Source organism: Jaculus jaculus, chromosome 6 (assembly GCF_020740685.1).
Source record: "Jaculus jaculus isolate mJacJac1 chromosome 6, mJacJac1.mat.Y.cur, whole genome shotgun sequence".
NCBI classification, from domain to species: Eukaryota; Metazoa; Chordata; class Mammalia; order Rodentia; family Dipodidae; genus Jaculus; species Jaculus jaculus.
The window spans coordinates 15,690,211-15,708,807 of NC_059107.1; the positions used below are offsets into that span (position 1 = coordinate 15,690,211).

General features: G+C 46.0%; 1 protein-coding gene across 2 annotated transcripts; it reads right to left on the reverse strand.

The window, feature by feature from the left end:
- Nucleotides 1-1,351: 1,351 nt before the first annotated feature.
- On the reverse strand, nt 1,352-13,471 carry Il12b (interleukin 12B). 2 transcript variants are annotated; one of them, XM_012948601.2, is made up of 6 exons: nt 13,384-13,471; nt 8,953-9,228; nt 7,746-7,863; nt 5,122-5,339; nt 2,771-2,919; nt 1,352-1,477 (listed from the first exon to the last, which is right to left on the reverse strand). In XM_012948601.2, the coding sequence occupies exons 1-6, from the start codon at nt 13,469-13,471 to the stop codon at nt 1,352-1,354; spliced, it is 975 nt and encodes a 324-aa protein (XP_012804055.2). The 2 variants fall into 2 exon arrangements, with proteins under 2 accessions (XP_012804055.2, XP_004657541.2); XM_004657484.2 differs by having other exon boundaries at nt 2,759-2,919.
- Between the last annotated feature and the right edge of the window lie 5,126 nt (nt 13,472-18,597).

The following is an 18,597-nucleotide window of genomic DNA, read 5'->3' on the forward strand; positions in this document are numbered from 1 at the left end:
CTGCAGATGCTGGCATCAGAACACTGTGCCCTTACTGCATGTGACAAAACCAGGTGTCTAAATGGCCCCGCTTGAAAAGTAGTCAATGACTGAATTCACATTTCATAATTGGACCCAGTTCCTACAGATCAGACTGTGAGAGCATGGAACATGCGGAACATCCTAGTACACAAATGCTTAATAACAGTAATAAATTAATAAATACATAAGTTAATTAAATAGCAGAAAGTGGCAAGTGGAGTGTTAATACAGCTTTACCTTAATTAGCTCAATTGTCTCAGTGGGCATTTAGTATCTAAATATAAAATATAACCAAGAGGGCTGGAGAGATGGCTCAGTGGTTAAAGGTGCTTGCTTGTATAGCCTGATGGCTTGAGTTCAATTCCCCAGCACCCACGTAAAGCCAGATGCACAAAGTGGCGCATGCATCTGGAGTTCATTTGCAGTGGCACGAGGCCCTGGAGTATCCATTCTCATTCTCTCTCTCCTTGCAAATAAATAAATAAAAATATTTAAAAAAATAACAAAGATATCATTATGATCCTAAAATATATGTAAAAAGCAAACCAAGTAGAAGAATGCTTTGGGTTTTTTTTTTTTTTTTCCCATCATGTCTTTAAGAACTTTTGTTTGTTTGTTTAGTATCTTTCGGTTTCCTCCGAAGTTTCACTGAAGATTAAACCTGGAAGGAATGTGGGCAGGTTAGAAAAAGTGGCTCCAAAGTCTTGTACTTCTCACTACACACTCCCCGGCCCGCCCCATGCCCTGCCTGCAAGGAGTCTTGGGATTCCACACTGGAAGGTCCAGTCCTTCCTTATGAGCTGAGGATTGGGTTATCCCATACTTTACCTACCAGAGATTCTCTTGAGAGTTTTATTTATTTATTTTTAAAGAATATCTAATCTAGGCTGGGCATGGTGGCGCGCACCGTTAGTCCCAGCACTCTGGAGGCAGAGGTAGAAGGATCGCTGTGAGTTCGAGGGCAGCCTGAGACTACATAGTGAATTTCAGGTCACCCTGGGCGAAAGCGAGACCTTACTTTGAAAAACCAAAACAACAATAAAATCAAGAGAATGTCTGATTTAGTCATTTCCTTGTGGCTCCCTAGAACCCCTAGAACGAGGTTTCAACTTATGGAAGCTTCCATGTCTTTCTTGTTCTCTTCCGGTCTTCTCTTTCTGCTGCAGGGCAGGACCCCGCGCCTGTTCTCTTTACAGCAGTCCCCTGAGCCCAGCACAGGGCCTGACCTATCATGGACATCGCCCCACTCTCCGCTAATTAATAAGTGTGTGCTTCGGAGTCCCGGGTCCCTAGGTCTCCCTCTTTCCCACAAAGTCCCCAGCCTGCTCACCTAGCTGCAGGACACAGACGCCCACTCGCTCCACGCGGAGCTGTAGTAGCGATCCCGAGCTCGAACTCTGACCTCGCTATTCCTGTGGCACGACACTTTGGCAGAGGTATCGACCGTGAAGAGTTCCTGCAGAAAAGAAGCAACTCTGTTAAGATCCGTAGGCAACGCCGTTTCTGCACGGTGCGGGCGGGCTCACGGCACTCCCCTTGCGCCACCTACTGGCAGAACCTCTCAGCACAACGTTGTAAACCCACAGAAAGGAGGGGCGTGGCCCCCCAGTTTTCTGCACAGCGACACCGCCCCAAAGTTCCAGAGCTAGGCTGGTGGTGGAACTGAGCCAGACTTTATTTCTCCCCTGGCTATCCAGAGAGACACCATGCTGATCCGTTCAGCCCACACACTTGCGTTCAAACCCGGGCCCTGCTACTTAATAGCTGTGAGACTTCAGGAAAACGTCTTAGGCTTTTCCTCGTTCATGACTAGAGCTAACAGTAAGACTTACTCTGAGAACTTCTCAAGACAAAAGTAGCAATTGCCTAAAAGCCCTTAGAACGTTACTATTAAGCAGAAAGCTTATGCAGTAAGACTTCTGTCTAACGATCTTAGCAGAGAGTAGGGCTCTGTAAAAGTGTCTCTGGAACCCTGGAAGAGGCAAAGGGTCATGACACGAAAGTTGGAAAGTCATTCTGTTAGCTTGCGTGAATGCTGGCATCTTGCTTGGTGAAATAATTTTCACAATGTTTGGAACAAGTAGGAGTTATCAATAGCATCTTATCATCCATTCTTTTTTTTTTAAAAATGTATTTATTTATTTACAAGGAGAGAGAGAGAGGAGATGAGAGGCAGAAAGAGAGAATGGGCATGCCAGAGCCTCCAGCTGCTGCAGACTTACTCCAGATGCTTGCGCCACTTTGTGCATCTGGCTTTACTTGGGTACTGGGGAATTGAACCCAGGCTGTTAGACTTTGCAGGCAAGCTCTTTAACTGCTGAGCCATCTCTCCAGCCCCTCTATCATTCAACCTGTTCATTCCATTGAAACAATCATTTTGGGCTCCTTGGAGCCCACGTGTCGTCCCCCCCCTCCCCACAGTCAATTTTAGCACAAGAATTAATGGTGAACTCTACCAGAGGCAGTGGGGTGCTTGGGTTCCACAGCCTGTGTGCTCAAGATCTCAATCGTGGTTCTGTCACTTCCCTAGCTGGGCCACTTTGGACAAGTCACCACCTCTCTGAGCTCCAAGGTGGCGCCAGTAATACTGAGTGACTTCACGGGATGCGCTGCGTGGGTCAAGTGAGGTGTGCGTGGAACTCCCTTGCAGGTGTAGGCAGACAGCAAGGGTCTGCTTATGGTGGCCACTTGTGCTCTCCCTGCATACGCCTGAGCATACTGCTGAGTCTGCTACCACGTGCCTTCTTACCTTTTCTTTCTTGCCGCGGGTCTGGACAGAGAAGATCAGGGAGAAGTAGGAATGCGGGGTGCTCCAGGTGTCGGGGTACTCCCAGCTGACCTCCACCTGAGAGTTCCGCAGAGGTTTTAGCTTCAGGTTCTTGGGCGGGTCCGGTTTGACTGTGGATGGGGACGAGCAGCTTTTACTGTCCTAACAGAGCTTTGCAGTCAGTCAGGTGGAGGCTTCTGCTCCCCCCTCCCACCCGTTTTATTTCCAAGGTATGATCTCACTCTAGTGCAGGTTGACCCGGAATTCGTTTATGTACTCTCAGGGTGGCCTTGAACTCACGGTGATCCTCCTACCTCTGCCTCCCAAGTGCTGGGATTAAAGGCGTGCGCCACCACGCCTGGCTTCTGACTGCACTTTTGACTAGCGGTGAACACATAGGATGGCTCCTGGCCGGCACCTCTGCTGTGGGTGCGCCCATTGGTTCCACAGGAAGAGATCACTGTCAATGACCACATCCTATACTTGGGAACCCTTCTCATCACCACACAGTCGGATGGGCCCTGATGGTGGAGCCACCCTGCTTGTATCTAGAAGGAAGTGTGTGTGTGTGTGTGTGTGTGTGCGCGCGTACGTGCATGTGTGCGCATGCAGAGGCCAAAGGTTGACCCATTGGTGCTTTCCTCTGTCTCTCTCCTCTTGTTTTCCTGAGATAGAGTCTCTGACATGAGCTCTCAACTAGCTAATTCAGCTAGTCTAGCTGGCCAGCTTACCCCAAGGATCCTCTTTCTCTGCCTCCCATGAGCTGGGGTTGTGGTCAGCCTCCACGCCCCCTCCCCCCCCAGTATTTATGTAGCTGCTGCGGATCTTAACTCAGAATTTCATGCTTGCATGACTTGGGCCTCATCCATTGAGCCATCTCTCCAGCACCTGTATGTTCTTAGTAACAAACACACCCTTGGGTCTGGGCCCTGCAGTGAAGGGGCGTTCTCTGTGCTTAATCCCTCACTCGGCACTAAGCCCATAGCTGGCCTGGGCTGGTCACTGGGGGTCACATGAGAGGCTTTCCGCTTTCTGCTTTGCCTTTTGTCTTTTCATAGCCCCTGACATCTAGTAGCCATGAGAGGCAACTGCTTTTATGCTCATTTCATTTCTCCAGTAATTACCAAGCCCCCATGGTTCCTCCACTGAATGCTGTCTGAAGGACGTAGCTGTGAGCGTCGGCAGGCTCAAGCAGTATTTTCTTCCAGATAAGGGGCAACCTTCTATGGGAAGTGCTTGAGCTCTGGAGGCACAACGCTGTTCCACACAAAAATGTACGTAAGTCTCCTTCACTGTGTTTATACCACTGGTGTCGCCTTCAGACCCCAGCTGAAGCCATCGCGTCAGCAAGGGCCTCTCTGGCCACGCCTCGAGAACCAGACCCACCCGCTAAGCTTTCCACAAATTCTACAGCAAGTGCTGTGGTGCGGTCACATTCTGTCACGAAGCCTGCTCCGTGACTAGATGGCAAAGGAAATGATAAGTGGTGGAACCCTAACCTGCCCATTAAAAGGCGGGTGTCAGAGCTGGAGAGATGGTTTAGTGGTTAAGATGCTTGCCTGTTAATACTAAGGTCCCAGGTTCCATTCCCCAGGACCCATGTAAGCCACAGGCACAAGGTGGCTCATGCATCTGGAATTCATCTGCAGTAGCTGGAGGCCCTGGCCTGCCCATTCTGTCTCTCTCTTGCACTCTCTGTATCTGCCTCTTTCTTCCTCTCTCTCTTATACAAATAAGTAAATAAATAAATAAAACATAGTGATACCTAAAAAAACAAAGTAGAAGTCCATTGGAGGGCATTTATAGATATGTGTGTCTCTTGGCATGCTAGAGGAAGTGTGGTTGGGAGTAGTTGTAATTAATAGGGAAGTTCTGGTTCCGAGTGTAAATAATACATTCCTGGGACTCTTAGGGTCTTTATGTCATTGTGGACCAAAGTAGACAGGTCACAGAGAGCCTGCTTTCTCTGTGGGGCTAGTGTGGGTCTGAATTACCAGCTGTGAAATCTGAGGTCTGGGAATAGTGGCTTGACCTTGCTAAAATTCAACTTCTTCTTTTTCCGAATGCAGAAAGTAGTGTCTACCTGACGCATCCGACCTGTCACCAGGGGCCTCATGTGCCCAAGGACAGCTATGAAGGTGGCCCACCATATTTGTAGATGACAGCTGTTAGGTCATTGTGTCAAAAGGTTGGATGCCCCTGTTACTTTATTCTTTTCAGAAGGCACAGAATGAAAGAGGATTCATGTGCCCCCTTTATCCAGGTTCCCGGGGCATGGTGGCCATGTGACACCTGGCGCCTGTTTACCAAGGACATAAGTGGTGAAAACTCACGGATGTCCCTGATGACGAGGCTGGCGCTGTAGTTCTCGTACTTGAGCCTGTGCACAGTTTCCAGCGCCAGCACGATGGGCACGCTCTCCTCAGCAGCAGGGCAGGCATCGCTCTCCTGGCACGTCACGGAGTACTTCTGGTACACACTGTCGTCCACTGTGACCTTCTCCGCAGAGGCAGACACTGCTCCACACGTCACTCCTCGGGGGTTGGCAGAGCTGAAACCGAAGGCAGAAATGACCCGTGACCACACTGCAGGGTGATTTAGCCGATGAAGCAAGTAAAGAGAGCCTCAAGGGTCTGTCTGAGGACACACGTTGTCCAGCTGCGTAGTGTAAGAAACAATCTTTCCCAGGGGGAAAACTTAGCTTTAAGAGATTGAGACTTACATGCATACCTCTGGCCTAAATGAATCTGGAAATGTTTCAGATGCAAGAGAACTGGCTTAAAACCCGTTATTGAAAAATTCAGATCATCTTTCCTATATTGATCACAAAATCACTGCACACTAGTTATAAAAATTAAAACAACAAGGATGTGTATAAAGGAAATTTGTATGTGCCTGTTATATCTCCTTTAACCTGAACTTTACTTCTCAGATATGGATACTAGTCTGTTTGTTTACTGCTAGAACTCTGTCAAGGAATATTCCAGATAACCATGTCCCCACACACATATGGACACACACACACACACACACACACACACACACACACCACACACATATATATTTGGTTTTTCGAGGTAGGGTCTCACTCTGGCTCAGGCAGGCCTAGAATTCACTATGTAGTCTCAGGGAGGCCTTGAACTCTCGGCAATCCTCCTACCTCTGCCTCCCGAGTGTTAGGATTAAAGGTGTGCGCCACCACGCCTGGCTCGCCACCCATATTTTTTATACCAACATAGATTTTGTCTTCTTCTAACCCTACTTATTTGAGAGAGTGAGGGAAAGAGAAAGAGGGGAAGAGGCAAATAGAGAAAGATAGAGGACGGGTGTGCCAGGGTTTCCATCTACTGCAAACAAACTCCACATGCATGTGCCACCTTGTGTATCTGGTTAACATGGGCCCTGGGCAATTGAACTTAGGTCCTTAGGCTCCACAGGCAAGTATCTCAACTGTTAAGCCATCTTTTCAGCCCCCAACATAGATTTAAAAAAATCAAGTAAGAGCATATTCTATACATACGATTTAGTAAGCATTGCTCCCTCTATGAATGTGATGCAGAGAGCTCTGTACAATGGAACACATAGGTTGGGCTGTTCATCTAAATGAATGTGTAATAATACTTTACTAGTCATTCTCCTGTTGACTCCTCAGAAAGTCACAGTGCACCTCCTATCTGCTTCAAGGTCTTTTTTTTTTTTCATGTGTCTAAGCATTGCTCTAACAAGTATTTTTATTTTAAAGATGAGGGAGTGAGACCTTAGTTTATGCCTTTAAAAGGTGAAAACTCGGGCTGTTTGCTCCAGGAACTTAGCTGACGACTAGTCAGTCATCGAGGGGTTGAACACCTATGCACTGCATCCATGGAAACTGGTTTTTTTTTTTTTTTTTTTTTTTTTGGTTTTTCGAGGTAGGGTCTCACTCTATTCCAGGCTGACCTGGAATTCACTATGTAGTCTCAGGGTGGCCTTGAACTCACGGCAATCCTCCTACCTCTGCCTCCCAAGTGCTGGGATTAAAGGCACCACCACGCCCGGCAGAAACTGGTTCTTTAAAGAAAGTTCAGGTGTGTTGGCCAAACACTGGAATTCAGAATCATGATGTTGGTTGAAAAGAAGGTAGTTGGAGTGGCCATGTCAGGAGGCCTCACAGAGCTCTGGTATCTGCTTCTGGGCTTGCAATATCTAGGTCTTAGAGCACTTGTTTCTATTTTTGACTCAAGGTAGGATTTTGGCAGGATATTTGTAGCTGTGATTTCTTTTTTAAAAAAAATATATATTTAAATGTTATTTATTTATTTGAGAGAGAGAGACAGAGAGAAAAAGAGGCAGATAGAGAAAGAATGGATGTGCCAGGGTCTCCAGCCACTGCAAACGAACTCCAGATGCATGCACCACCTTGTGCATCTTGCTTAAGTGGGTACTTGTGAACTGAACCTGGATCCTTAGGCTTCATAGGCAAGTACCTTAACCACTAAGCAATCTCTCCAGCCCTTATTTTCTTTTTAAAAACATTTATTTATTTATTTATTTGAGAGAGAGAGAAAAAAAAGAGAGAGAGAGACAGAGGGATAAGAAATGGGTATGCCAGGGCCTTCAGACATTGCAAATGAACTCCAGATGCATGTGCCACCTTGTGCATTTGACTTTACAAGGATACTGGGGAATCTGGGTCCTTTGACTTTGCAGCCAAGTGCTTTAACCACGAAGTCATCTCTCTAGCCCTGTTTTTCACTTACTTTCTCTCTCTCTCTCTCTTTTTTCGAGGTAGGTTTTCTCTCTAGCCCAGGCTGACCTGGAATTCACTATGTAGTCTCAGGTGGCCTTGAACTTATGAGGTTCCTCCTACCGCTGCCTCCTGAGTGCTGGGATTAAAGGCGTGCGCCACCATGCCCGGCTGTTACTTTCTTAATGAGATGCTCATATGAGGACATGGTGAAGACAGTGCAAGTTCACTTACCCACTGCTGCTTTTCACCTTGAACTTCAGGTCTTTGCTGAGTGCCGTCAGCCACCAGCAGGTGAAGCGTCCAGAATAATTCACTGCCTCACATTTCAGGAAGGTCTTGTTTTTTGGTTCTGCATTAGGAAAGAACAAAATTGAGTATTCATAAGTTTTCTTCCAGAAAGATTTTGATTGTGATTAATCAAGGCTACCCAATAGGACGAAGGTAGCATTCTTCCATTCCTTCCCTTGAAACACAATTCTGGGCTATGTCAGCACAGACTAGAACTGCCCCCACAGGAAGGCAATTCTGCAGTGTAGCATATGGCGCACATGCACACCTATTGTACACACAGCCGTCACCCCAGGCCCCAGCTATGAACCGCACACATTTGTTCACTTCTCCTAGAAATCCAGAAATGTCTTTTTCACTGAAGGAAAACCTTAAGACAAGCATTCAGACAGAAAATAAAACTCTCGTAGTAGGGCTCCTGTGGAGATGGCTTAGTGGTAAGGTACTGGCCTCAAGAGCATAAAGACCTGAGTTTGAAGGTCCTAGAAGCCACGTAAAAATGACAGGCGCGCACCGCAGCACTGGAGAGGCACATCTTCATGGCTCTCTGGGCCATGAGTCCCTCGCCCTTGGTGAGCGCCAGGCTACTGAGATGCCATATTTCAAAAAAAAAGGTGGTCGATGCCTGAGGAATGACCCTTGAGGTTGTCTTCTGTCTTCCACGTGCAAGCCTGTGCATGGCCCTACACACAGGAACACTTGTGCACACACATGCACACACACATATACACTCCCAATGTGAGAGTTCCATGGTCAGGAATCCGAGAATTCCAGGAAACTAAAGAAAAATGGAGGTCCTGGATGGCTTCAGAAAAAAAAAAAATTACTGTTTATCCACTAACTACACTAACAATGTCTTGCTTTTGAAAAAATTTTAAAATATTATTTGCTTATATATTTATTTGCAAGGAGAGGAGAGCAAGAGAGAGCAAGAGAGCACATACCAAGGTCTTCTGCCACTACAAACGAACTCCAGAAGATACATGTGCCACTTTGTGCATCTGGCTTTACATGGCTACTGGGGAATCAAACCCGGGCCTTTAGGCTTTGCAAGCAAGTGCCTTGAACCACTGAGGCCCTTAAGTTTTATGTTTTATATTTCTTAGGAGAGCCAAGAGAAAACAGACACAATGGTAGAAAATAGACTTACCTTTCTGGTCTTTTAAAATGTCAGTGGACCAAACGCCATCTTCCTTCTTGTGAAGCAGCAGGAGCGAGTGGCCCAGAACCGCGCCTCCCCTGTGGCAAGTGTACCGACCAGCATCTTCAAATTCCTTGACTTGGACGGTCAGGGTTTTGCCAGAGCCCAAGACCTCACTGCTCTGGCCTGAGGTCCAGGTGATGCCGTCTTCCTCGGGCGTGTCACATGTGAGGACCACTGTTTCTCCAGGAGCATTAGGGTACCAGTCCAACTCTACGACATAAACTAGAGAGCACCGAAAGTCAAGAGGCAGACTGGGGGCTCGGTGAGCTCCAGGACCGGGTTTCACTATTTGGTCCCCCCAAACACATGAATAAATACTTGCTGCCATGACCTTAGGGCAGGGAGCTCTTCCTGGGCTCAAGGTCATAGAACTGAGATGTGAAGAGTTTTATAGCTTCCAGCAACACTTTAACTGGCAGGTTGCCTTAAACAATTAAGCCCTGATTTGCAGACACATGGGGAAGGCCTTGATATAAGAAAAAAAAAAAAAAATGAAGACAGCAAAGGAAGGTCTTCCTGAAGTGTAGTGGGGGTGGGGAGGTGGATAAGGGAAGATAAATTTCCATCAGATTTCAGTTTCACAGGGTATAAAGCAGAGAATAGCGTTTGGCAGAGTAATAGTCTTTTAAAACACAGGGTGTGGAGGCAGATGGACCCGGATGGAAATCCTGTCTTCTCTAACTGGCAAGGAGATTTTGCTTAAAGTACAGAACCACCACGAGCCTCAGTTTCCTTATTTGCAAAATGATAGGCACAACATCATCCAGAGTGTATGTTTGGGTGTGAGGATTAACTGTAAAAAGCACTCAAAGCTCTTAGCATAGTGTCTGCTACGAGATAATCTATTAGCCATTACTGTACACAGGCTGAGCGGCCAACCAAGTGCACTGAAAATCTCTTTTAAAATTCTCCATAGGGGCCAGGCGTGGTGGCACACGCCTTAAATCCCAGCACTCGGGAGGCAGAGGTAAGAGGATCGCTGTGAGTTCGAGGCCACCCTGAGACTATATAGTGAATTCCAGGTCAGCCTGAGCCAGAGTGAGACCCTACCTTGAAAAACCAAAAAAAAAAAAAAAAAGAAAAAAAAGAAAAAAAAATTCTCCATAGGGATTTATGGACTTAGTTCCTTACTCATGAAACTCAACAATGGAGATTTTCATGAATTCTTTCTTTTTCTTTTAAAAAACTATCTCTGGGTTGGTGAAATGGCTTAGTGGTTAAGGCATTTGCCTACAAAGCCTAAGGACCCCGATTCGATTCCCTAGGACCCACGTAAGCCAGATGCACAAGGGTGCACATGCGTCTGGAATTCATCTGCAGTGGCTAAAGGCTCTGGTGCACCCATTCTCTCTTTCTCTCTATTTGCCTCTCTCTCTCTCAAATAAATGAATGAGTAAATAAAATATTTTTTTTAAAAAAGCTATCTTTACTCAACAGGTAATTTGTCTTTTCCCATTTTTATGGAGGAGGGTACTGAGGTTAAAGAGCTGAGCAAAGTCCCATCAAGGGAAAAGTGTCACAGGAGCGATGCCTCAGCCCTTGTCTCTCTAACTGGGCAGTGGGTATCTAAAGCCAGCATGGGGGGAAACCTTGAGTTAGGACTCCTTGAAGGATCCCATTGAGGCTTCATTTGTCTGCTTACCTCTGCACCGACTGTCACTTGCATGGAATAACTTAATGTGCTGGTTCCCCCAACCTCAACACCCCGGTCAGCACCACCAGGAAACTTGTGAGAAATGGGTATTTTCAGTTACTGGATGGCAAACACTGAGATGGGCTCAGTGATGGATTGATCCATCCTGGAAGTCTTCCAGGCCATTCTGATTTCTGCTCAGTCCTGGCCGTCACAGTGGTGAAGGGCTTGGGTTTTAGAGTCACATGGACGACAGCCAGCTCTGGGCCTTGTACCAGCTCAGCGCATATGGCCTTTGGTGTGTGGAAGACTGAGCTATTTAAACTTTGATTTCCTTTTCTTTTCTTTTCTTTTCTTTTCTTTTCTTTTCTTTTCTTTTCTTTTCTTTTCTTTTCTTTTCTTTTCTTTTCTTTTCTTTTCTTTCCTCCTTCCTTCCTTCCTTCCTTCCTTCCTTCCTTCCTTCCTTCCTTCCTTCCTTCCTTCCTTCCTCTCTCCCTCTCTCTCTCTCTCTCTCTTTCTCTCTTTCTTTCCTTTTTGAGATAGGGCCTCATTCTGTATCCCAGACTGACCTCAAATATAGGACAATTCTCCTGTCTCACCCTTACAATGGCTTGTATTACAGGTGTGAGCTACTGTACCTGACTCTGATGACCTTGTTTGAAAAAATGAGAAAAACATTAATGCTTAGTTTAGAAGGTGACAGATAAGCTAGTCCATGTAAGAGCTTAACACGGTGCCCATAAATGCCCTTTCTGTGAACGGTGCCTCTGAGCATAAAGCACTGTGAAACGTAAAGTTCTCGCCTTACATCAGTGGGATTCGTCACTTCTGGATGTGCCAAGGCTAAGAGGTGAAAGGCACTGGGACCTCACTTTGGAACTCCTTAGCCGTGCTGACAGAAAAGCACACAGAACCCTTGGATTCCTCCAGTTTTCCTTTTGTCCTTTAGGCAACTGGATGGCATGGTTGTGTTCCTGTCACAACTAAGACTCGGGGGCTCCTCTAGAGGACATTGGCACAAAGAGAAGCCACTGCAAGGAGAACCCAGAGGGGCACCCAGAGCTTGAGCTCAGCCTCGGGCCATCATCTTGCCTCCCTCATCACAAGCCCTCTCCGGGTTTCTCACAGTGACTTTCTGGAATTCTTGTGGTTTACCTAGAGTAACTAAGGGGTTAACTCTGAAAGGGTCTTCCTTCCTGTTCCTGAGCACAGGAAAAGTCCCAGGGTTAGAGGGGATTGGATGCAATCATATATTCAAGGACAACATCTGCACTTTAGGGAGGGTCCTTTACTTAGCGTGGTTGGGGGTGGGTGGGATTGTTATCTGCCTGAAATTGTTAAGAATGAAAAACTGGTCCCAAATTTCTTTTAGCTATCCATTTCGATATTGTACTCTCCCATCGAAAGTTTAACGCACTGAAATCTTTTCATCTTTAGTTTATGCTCATTTCCTCTTAGTCAGCTCCTTAAGGACACAGGGAACATTTGATTCATATCTCTCTTATAAAATCATCAAATACTTAAGTACACAGGCTTTAAAGTGAGACTGAGCCAGGATCAAGCTTCTGTGCCACCCTTCCTAGGCATGTGACATTGGGCAATTTGCTTAATTTCCTGAACCTCAGTTTTTAACATCTGTAAAATGGGATACAGACAGTCTCTACTTCATCTAATTGCTGTGATAGTAAATGGGCTCCTGTGTTCAGTAAATGTTAACCATTGCTGTAGTGTTATAGTAACTACCCACTTGACTATGTTGACTGTAATGAAACAACTGATGTTCTTTCAGGTACAAATGACAATTGGGTTGACATTTACTGAGTGTGGGGTGCTAGAATGATAGAGAGAACCCCTTTTCCTTATCCCACTCATACCATTAATCACTCAGATTTGCACTGGCCTTTGGAATAGCAAAAAGTCCAGAGACATTTTAAGCAACCCTAACAACTGGGCTGGCTAGCGCTTACTTTCACATCACCACTGGTTGAGTTCTCCTCAGTGTTTATTCTCACATTTCATAACCCTTGTGGTAGGTGTTAGTTTTGAATATTCAGTTCACCACTGAGGAAGCTGAGGTTCTGAGGTAATCCAGCTCAGGGTGACAGAACCCATTCTGGGCAGAACCATGACTTGAACCCACGTCAATGTGAGTATCAATCCTATGTTTTCTCCAAAGTGGCCAGAAGTAAGCTATCCCATTGCCCACCAAGGGAGGCAATGTGATTTGGTACAGAGGGAGATGGCAAAAGATAGCTATTTTTTTTTTTTTTTTTTTGAGGTAGGGTTTTGTTCTAGCTCAGGCTGACCTGGAATTCACTATGCAGTTTCAGGATGGCCTTGAACACATGGTGATCCTCCTACTTCTGCCTTCCCAGTGCTGGAATTAAAGGCGTGCGCCACTATGCCTGGCTAGGATAGCTTTTTTTGTTTCTCATACTTTCCACTGTGGAATGTCATTGATATGACATAGTTGTTTATTTAGAATTACTGGCAAGGATCATATCTCTATTCCCATCATGATCCACAAAAAGCTGCTTTTCTGGCAACTAGTATGAAAACCAAACAAGGCAGAGACCCTTGGAATGAAAGAAGGGAAAGTGGCTTTGGATTTTTCTAGAAAGAGAGAGAGAGAGATTTCTCCGGTGGAGCCCCAACACTTGGTTACCTACATCTGTCTCATTTCCCCCCAGGAGTGGCCGAATCTGGCTTAGAATCTCTGGAGAAAGTAAGGAAAGATTGGTTACCGTCTTTTTCCAGTTCCCATATGGCCATGACAGATGATGCCAGCAAGACCACGGAAAACCAGGAGATAGCCAGCTTCTGGTGACCCATCTGTAGAGAGGGGAAGAAATGGGAGGAGGGAGGAAGGACAGGAGCAGGACAGAAGGAGGAGGAAGGAAAAGAGAAGAGAGAGTATCAATAAATGTCCAGTGAGGAATACCATTATCCATTCAGTCCAGCTTAGGATGCAGTCAAGAACTAGCTGGTGAAGAGCATTGGTTGGTACTTTCATATACTTGAACTCAAATAGATATGGGCTTGAATTGTAGCTCTGCCACTCACTAGTTATGTGGTATTGGCCAGGTTACCCTAAACCTCACTCTTTTTATCCACACAGTAAAGGTTATTTTATTTTATTTATTAGAGAGCCAGGGAAGGAGGGAGAGAGGAAGAGAGAGAGAGAGAGAGAGAGAGAGAGAGAGAGAGAGAGAGAGAGAGAGAAAGAGAGAGAGAGAATGGGCATACCAGGGCCTCTAGTCACTGCAAATGAACTCCAAACACATGAGCCACCTTGTGCACTTGGCTTATGTAGGTCCTGGGGACTCGAACCTGAGTCCTTAGGCTTTGCAGGCAAGCGAAGCCATATCTCCAGTCTGGTTATGCTATCTTAAAGGGTTGTTGGAGTAGAGGATGTAGTACTTTATCATTTGTGGAATTATACCATAATATCACATATTCTAGAAGATAGCTGAAGACACATTAACTTATATTAGCAGAAGAGACAAGGGAAAAGTGGGATGTCTCTCTGCTTTGTGTAAAACAATACATAGCCATAATAGGTCATGCCAGGCTGTGGGAAAATGCCCACAGAGGTAGTGCAATTACAATGACCCCGGCCTGTAAAACCCAGATGGCAGAACTCTGGAAAGGGAAATTATAGAATTTCCTGGCATCTCTTGGTGATCCCTTCAGAACTTCTGAATACCAGGATTTTCCCCTTTGGCTACATGCCAATCACGTCCTCTCTGGGCCTCGGATTACATTTATGTGTTGCAGGTGAACTGGATTTCTCACCAAAGGGAGCCATGGCAATGGCTCAGGAATGGTTCTCACTTTAGCATCACCCACACCTTCTTTCTTTCTCTTTTGTTGGGCATAAGAGTGTGATGTGCGTGCATGTGTGAGGCATATTTGTATGGGTATCTGTGTGGATGAATGTGGAGTGTGTGTGTGTAGATTAGGGAACATCCTTAGGAACACTATCTTTTTTTTTTTTTTTTTTTGATACAGGGTCTCTCATTGGCCTGGAGCTCACCAATTAGGCTAGATTGACTTGCCAGTGAGCCCCAGGGGTCCTCCTATCTAGCTCCCCAGTGCTGGGATTCCAGGCATGAGCCACCATGCCTGGCTGTTTATGTGGGCACTGGGGATGACGTTCCAGTTCTCATGTTTACTTGCAAGGCAGGCACTTTACCCACTAAGCCAGCTCCTCAGCCCCACTACTTACACCTTAAGTCACAGCACGCTGGCAAGGGTGAAGACAGTGGGGCATGGCCCTCGTAGTCAAACCCAGATTAGCCACAAGTAGCTAACCTATGGTGCTTTGGCTGACCAGCTGGCACTAGGGTGCTAAATCCACCATCCCACATTTCTTTGACATGGTAAATTTTTATTTTGAAGATTCAAGTTTAAAAAATTTTATTTACTTATTTATTTGAGAGAGAAAGGGGGGGAGGAGAGAGAGGGAGAGAGAGAGAGAGAAAATGGGCATGCCAGGGCCTCTAGCCACTGCAAATGAATTCCAGATGCATGTTCCGCCTTGTGCATCTGGCTTATGTGGGTACTGGGGAATTGAACCCGGGTCCTTTGGCTTTGAAGGCAAGTACCTTAACTGCTAAGCTAGCCCTTCAGCCCTGAATATTCATTTTTTTTTTGCAAGAATTTAATATGTTTTCAGAACTCCTAAAACCTTGTATGAGGAACAAAGGGACCAAGGCTAGGCATTCTTGCTTCCTGGCACGTGAAGGCAAACCCCCACAATGACATCTCAGATCTGCCACTGTTAGTTATGTGCCCCTGGGCAAGTCACATTGGCCTCTTCAAGCTCCATTTGGAGCATCAAGGAGTTGATGGAGTAGTCCATGCAGAAGGCTTGACATGGCACTAAATGAACATGCTTGCTTCCCTCCATAGCACTTACCACAGTGGTCCTAATTTACTTACATCTTTCACTCCAAGCTTGTCCTTCCTTGCTCAGGTCTCTAATGGTAGGGGCCTTGTTTGTCTTATTTTATACTTTGTGCTCCAAGTCTAGCTTCAAGGGATTCCATGAACCATTAATATCATGGATGAGGATATAGAAATCGTATTATTTCATGTCTCAGCGAAATAAACTTTCAGAGGTGACCTAAACTCTCTCTAATCTCTTAAAATTCCTCGTTTGAATAGACTGAGTCACCAGCTGATACTTAGTGATCTCTGTGTTAAAATGAGATGTTAACCTCACATTGTTGTCCACAATTTTACTCAGGCAAGTGTAAGAAACCAATAGTGAAGATGATCTTTCTTCCCCCTTCTCACAGATCTTATAACTCTCCAGGAAATAGTTTCAAATGTGACTCCCCCTACTTTTTAGTTTTTAAGTCATGCCTGAGTATCCATCTAAAAGAACCAGAAAACTTATATACTCAGTATGGTTACCACAACCTACTATAAAACCCATCACAACTAGGGGAGCAAGTAAGATCAGTAACACTTAGTTAGGAGGTATAGCTACAAATTTAGCAACCTTAAGGAATGCATAAAAAGTATTTTAAAAGTTTTCAATACTACACAGAAAGACCCTGACTTTAATAGATGGACATCAATATTTAGAAACATTTATGTGCCTATCTATACAGACAAAACAACCCTTTCATGGCTGGAGAGATGGCTCAGTAGTTAAAGGTGCTTGCCTGAAAAGCCTAAAACCCTGGGCTCAGTTACTCAGTACCCAGGTAAAGTCAGATGCACAAGATGGCACATGTGTCTGGAGTTCATTCCTTGCAGTGGCTTGAGGCCCTGGTGCATCCATTCTCATTCTCTCTCTCCCTTTCTGCCTCTTTCTCTTAAACAAATAAATCAAATCTTCTTAAAAAACAAACCTTTCTATCCAACACACCTTTGTTCACAGACTTTGATACACATTATTATTGTATTTTTTTTCTGAGATAGGCTGTCATGTAGCACTGCTGGTCTCAAACTCCCGACCTTCCTGCTCTACCTCCAAAACGCTGGGAACACGAGCTTGAACCACCACATCTGTCATTATCTGACATTTAAAACTGTCATGGTATGCATCCATCCCTAAGATACTTAGTTTTCACTAGTGTCCCAGCACTAGTGAAATCACCTGGGATTTCTCCAGCAGGTCCCCACCCCATGCCAGCAGGTGCAGGGTTAGCACACCCACAGAACGTGCGCCTGGACAGGATGCAGGTTCAGGGAAGAGGAAGGGGGTGGCAGGATGCTCACCTTGCCTTGCTGCGGGCCGCCTCGTCTGATGGGCCTGGACCACTGCTTCTTCTGCTGCCGTTGCTGCTCCGGGAACTTATATACTCCACTCCTACAGAGCCTTCTGATGGAAACCCAAACTAGAAACTGACTTGTTCCAGTTGCAACATTGAAAACTAGTGTCAAAACCTTCTGGGGAATTTCAACAAGTTCCTTTTCCCCCTTCTCTCTCTGTGTGTATTAACGTGGAGGAACGGAGACATCAAAATCCCAGGTAAGAGGAAATGATTCCGGGTGGGGAAAAAGGAAGGAGATTGAAGATGCTAATTTCTTTGGGTTTACATCATGGCCAGGGTTCTTAGAGGAGGCCCTGGGAAGCCTTCCTAAGTTCCACAGACTGGGGGGAAAGGAAGGTCATGCCCAAAACTAAGTTCATGCCATGCCGTGGTGCAATAGGGTCCCAAGGCAAAATGCCGGATTCTCCTGAAGTCAAGAGAGATGAGATGACTGACAAAGGGTCTGGTGGATCTGGAGGGCTTCCCGTGCTATTTCATTAATGTCTGGACTTCAGAAACTATTAACACCCACTTAGTGTCATGCATCAAACACATGGTCACACATGGGTGTGTGCATATACACATATGTGCGTGCACACACATACACACCATTGCAAATTCATCCATATGCAACCCGAAGGATGGTAAAAATGTGGAAGGCACTATTAAGATTCAACGTGGGTCGAGATGCAGCCTGTGCTCATAGGCACTTGCTCACGGAACGATGGCAGCAGGAAGTAAAATCATCATAGGTATGCACACACTCAAGGCTCACGCTCTTGGGTACCCAGACTTATATCTGCACTCCATTTTCACACGTATCTATGGTCCTAGGAGCCCCGTAAAACTTCTCTTCTTGGGGAATTCAAAATTGCTGGGAGGTGTGCAAAGGAGCAGGTGTGCAAAGGAGCACACTGCTGGCTTCTCTCGCCCAGCCTGCACACTTGCAGGCCAAGTTCACAGACAGAATTGGGTGTTGCCCAGAGCCGCCAACAGAGGGCGCTGCGGCCAGACGATTTCTGCATCTCGGTCTTGCCCAGTCCCCGGCCGCCGGGGAAGTTCCTGGGGCTGCTGCTGGACCCGGTCAGGTTTCGGTGGACACAGGTTTCCGGGCTAACTTTCTTCTCCGTGTCGGCCACGGGGAGAAAACGGGAAACTCGGGAGAGAACGGCGGAGCTTCCCAGCCGCACGCTTCCCTCCTCTGGTGGCGAGCTGTTGGTTCCATCATCAAGACCCTGCATCAGCCGCCGTCTGATGGCTTCAACAGCTGCTCCGATCTGTCTCTGGGGCCCCCCCAGCACTTTGTCTCCGAGGCGTCCAACGAAACGAAGTTTGGAATCCATGTTATACATAAGTGAATAAAATAGGTTGTATTGTCTGATGCTGTTTTATTTGTGTGTGTGTGTGTTGGGGGGGTATTTTTCATAACGGATATTGGAGGGATTTCCACAGTCTGATTTGTTATATCGCTACAATGGTAAGGCATAAACTTATAAACTTGAAATATGTAACATCTGGGGGATGTGTAGATCGTTCTGTAAAAAATGTATTAAATTCTCCACAACCAATCACTAGAGGGTACTGAGCAGAAAACTTAATACGAATGGACATGAAATAGTTCCAGTGATTTATTTACAGTGACTGCATCCCTACAGCTGAGCCCTTGCATTTCCTTCACATAAATAGACA

Excerpts from the sequence above, each read along its gene's own strand:
- Il12b (XM_004657484.2), bottom strand. The coding sequence starts at position 13,471 with ATGGGTCACCAGAAGCTGGCTATCTCCTGGTTTTCCGTGGTCTTGCTG. Across the intron at positions 7,864-8,952 it reads CATTTTAAAAGACCAGAAAG|AACCAAAAAACAAGACCTTC; the intron begins GTAAGTCTATTT and ends TTCCTAATGCAG. Across the intron at positions 5,340-7,745 it reads AAGGTGAAAAGCAGCAGTGG|CTCTGCCAACCCCCGAGGAG; the intron begins GTAAGTGAACTT and ends CTTCGGTTTCAG.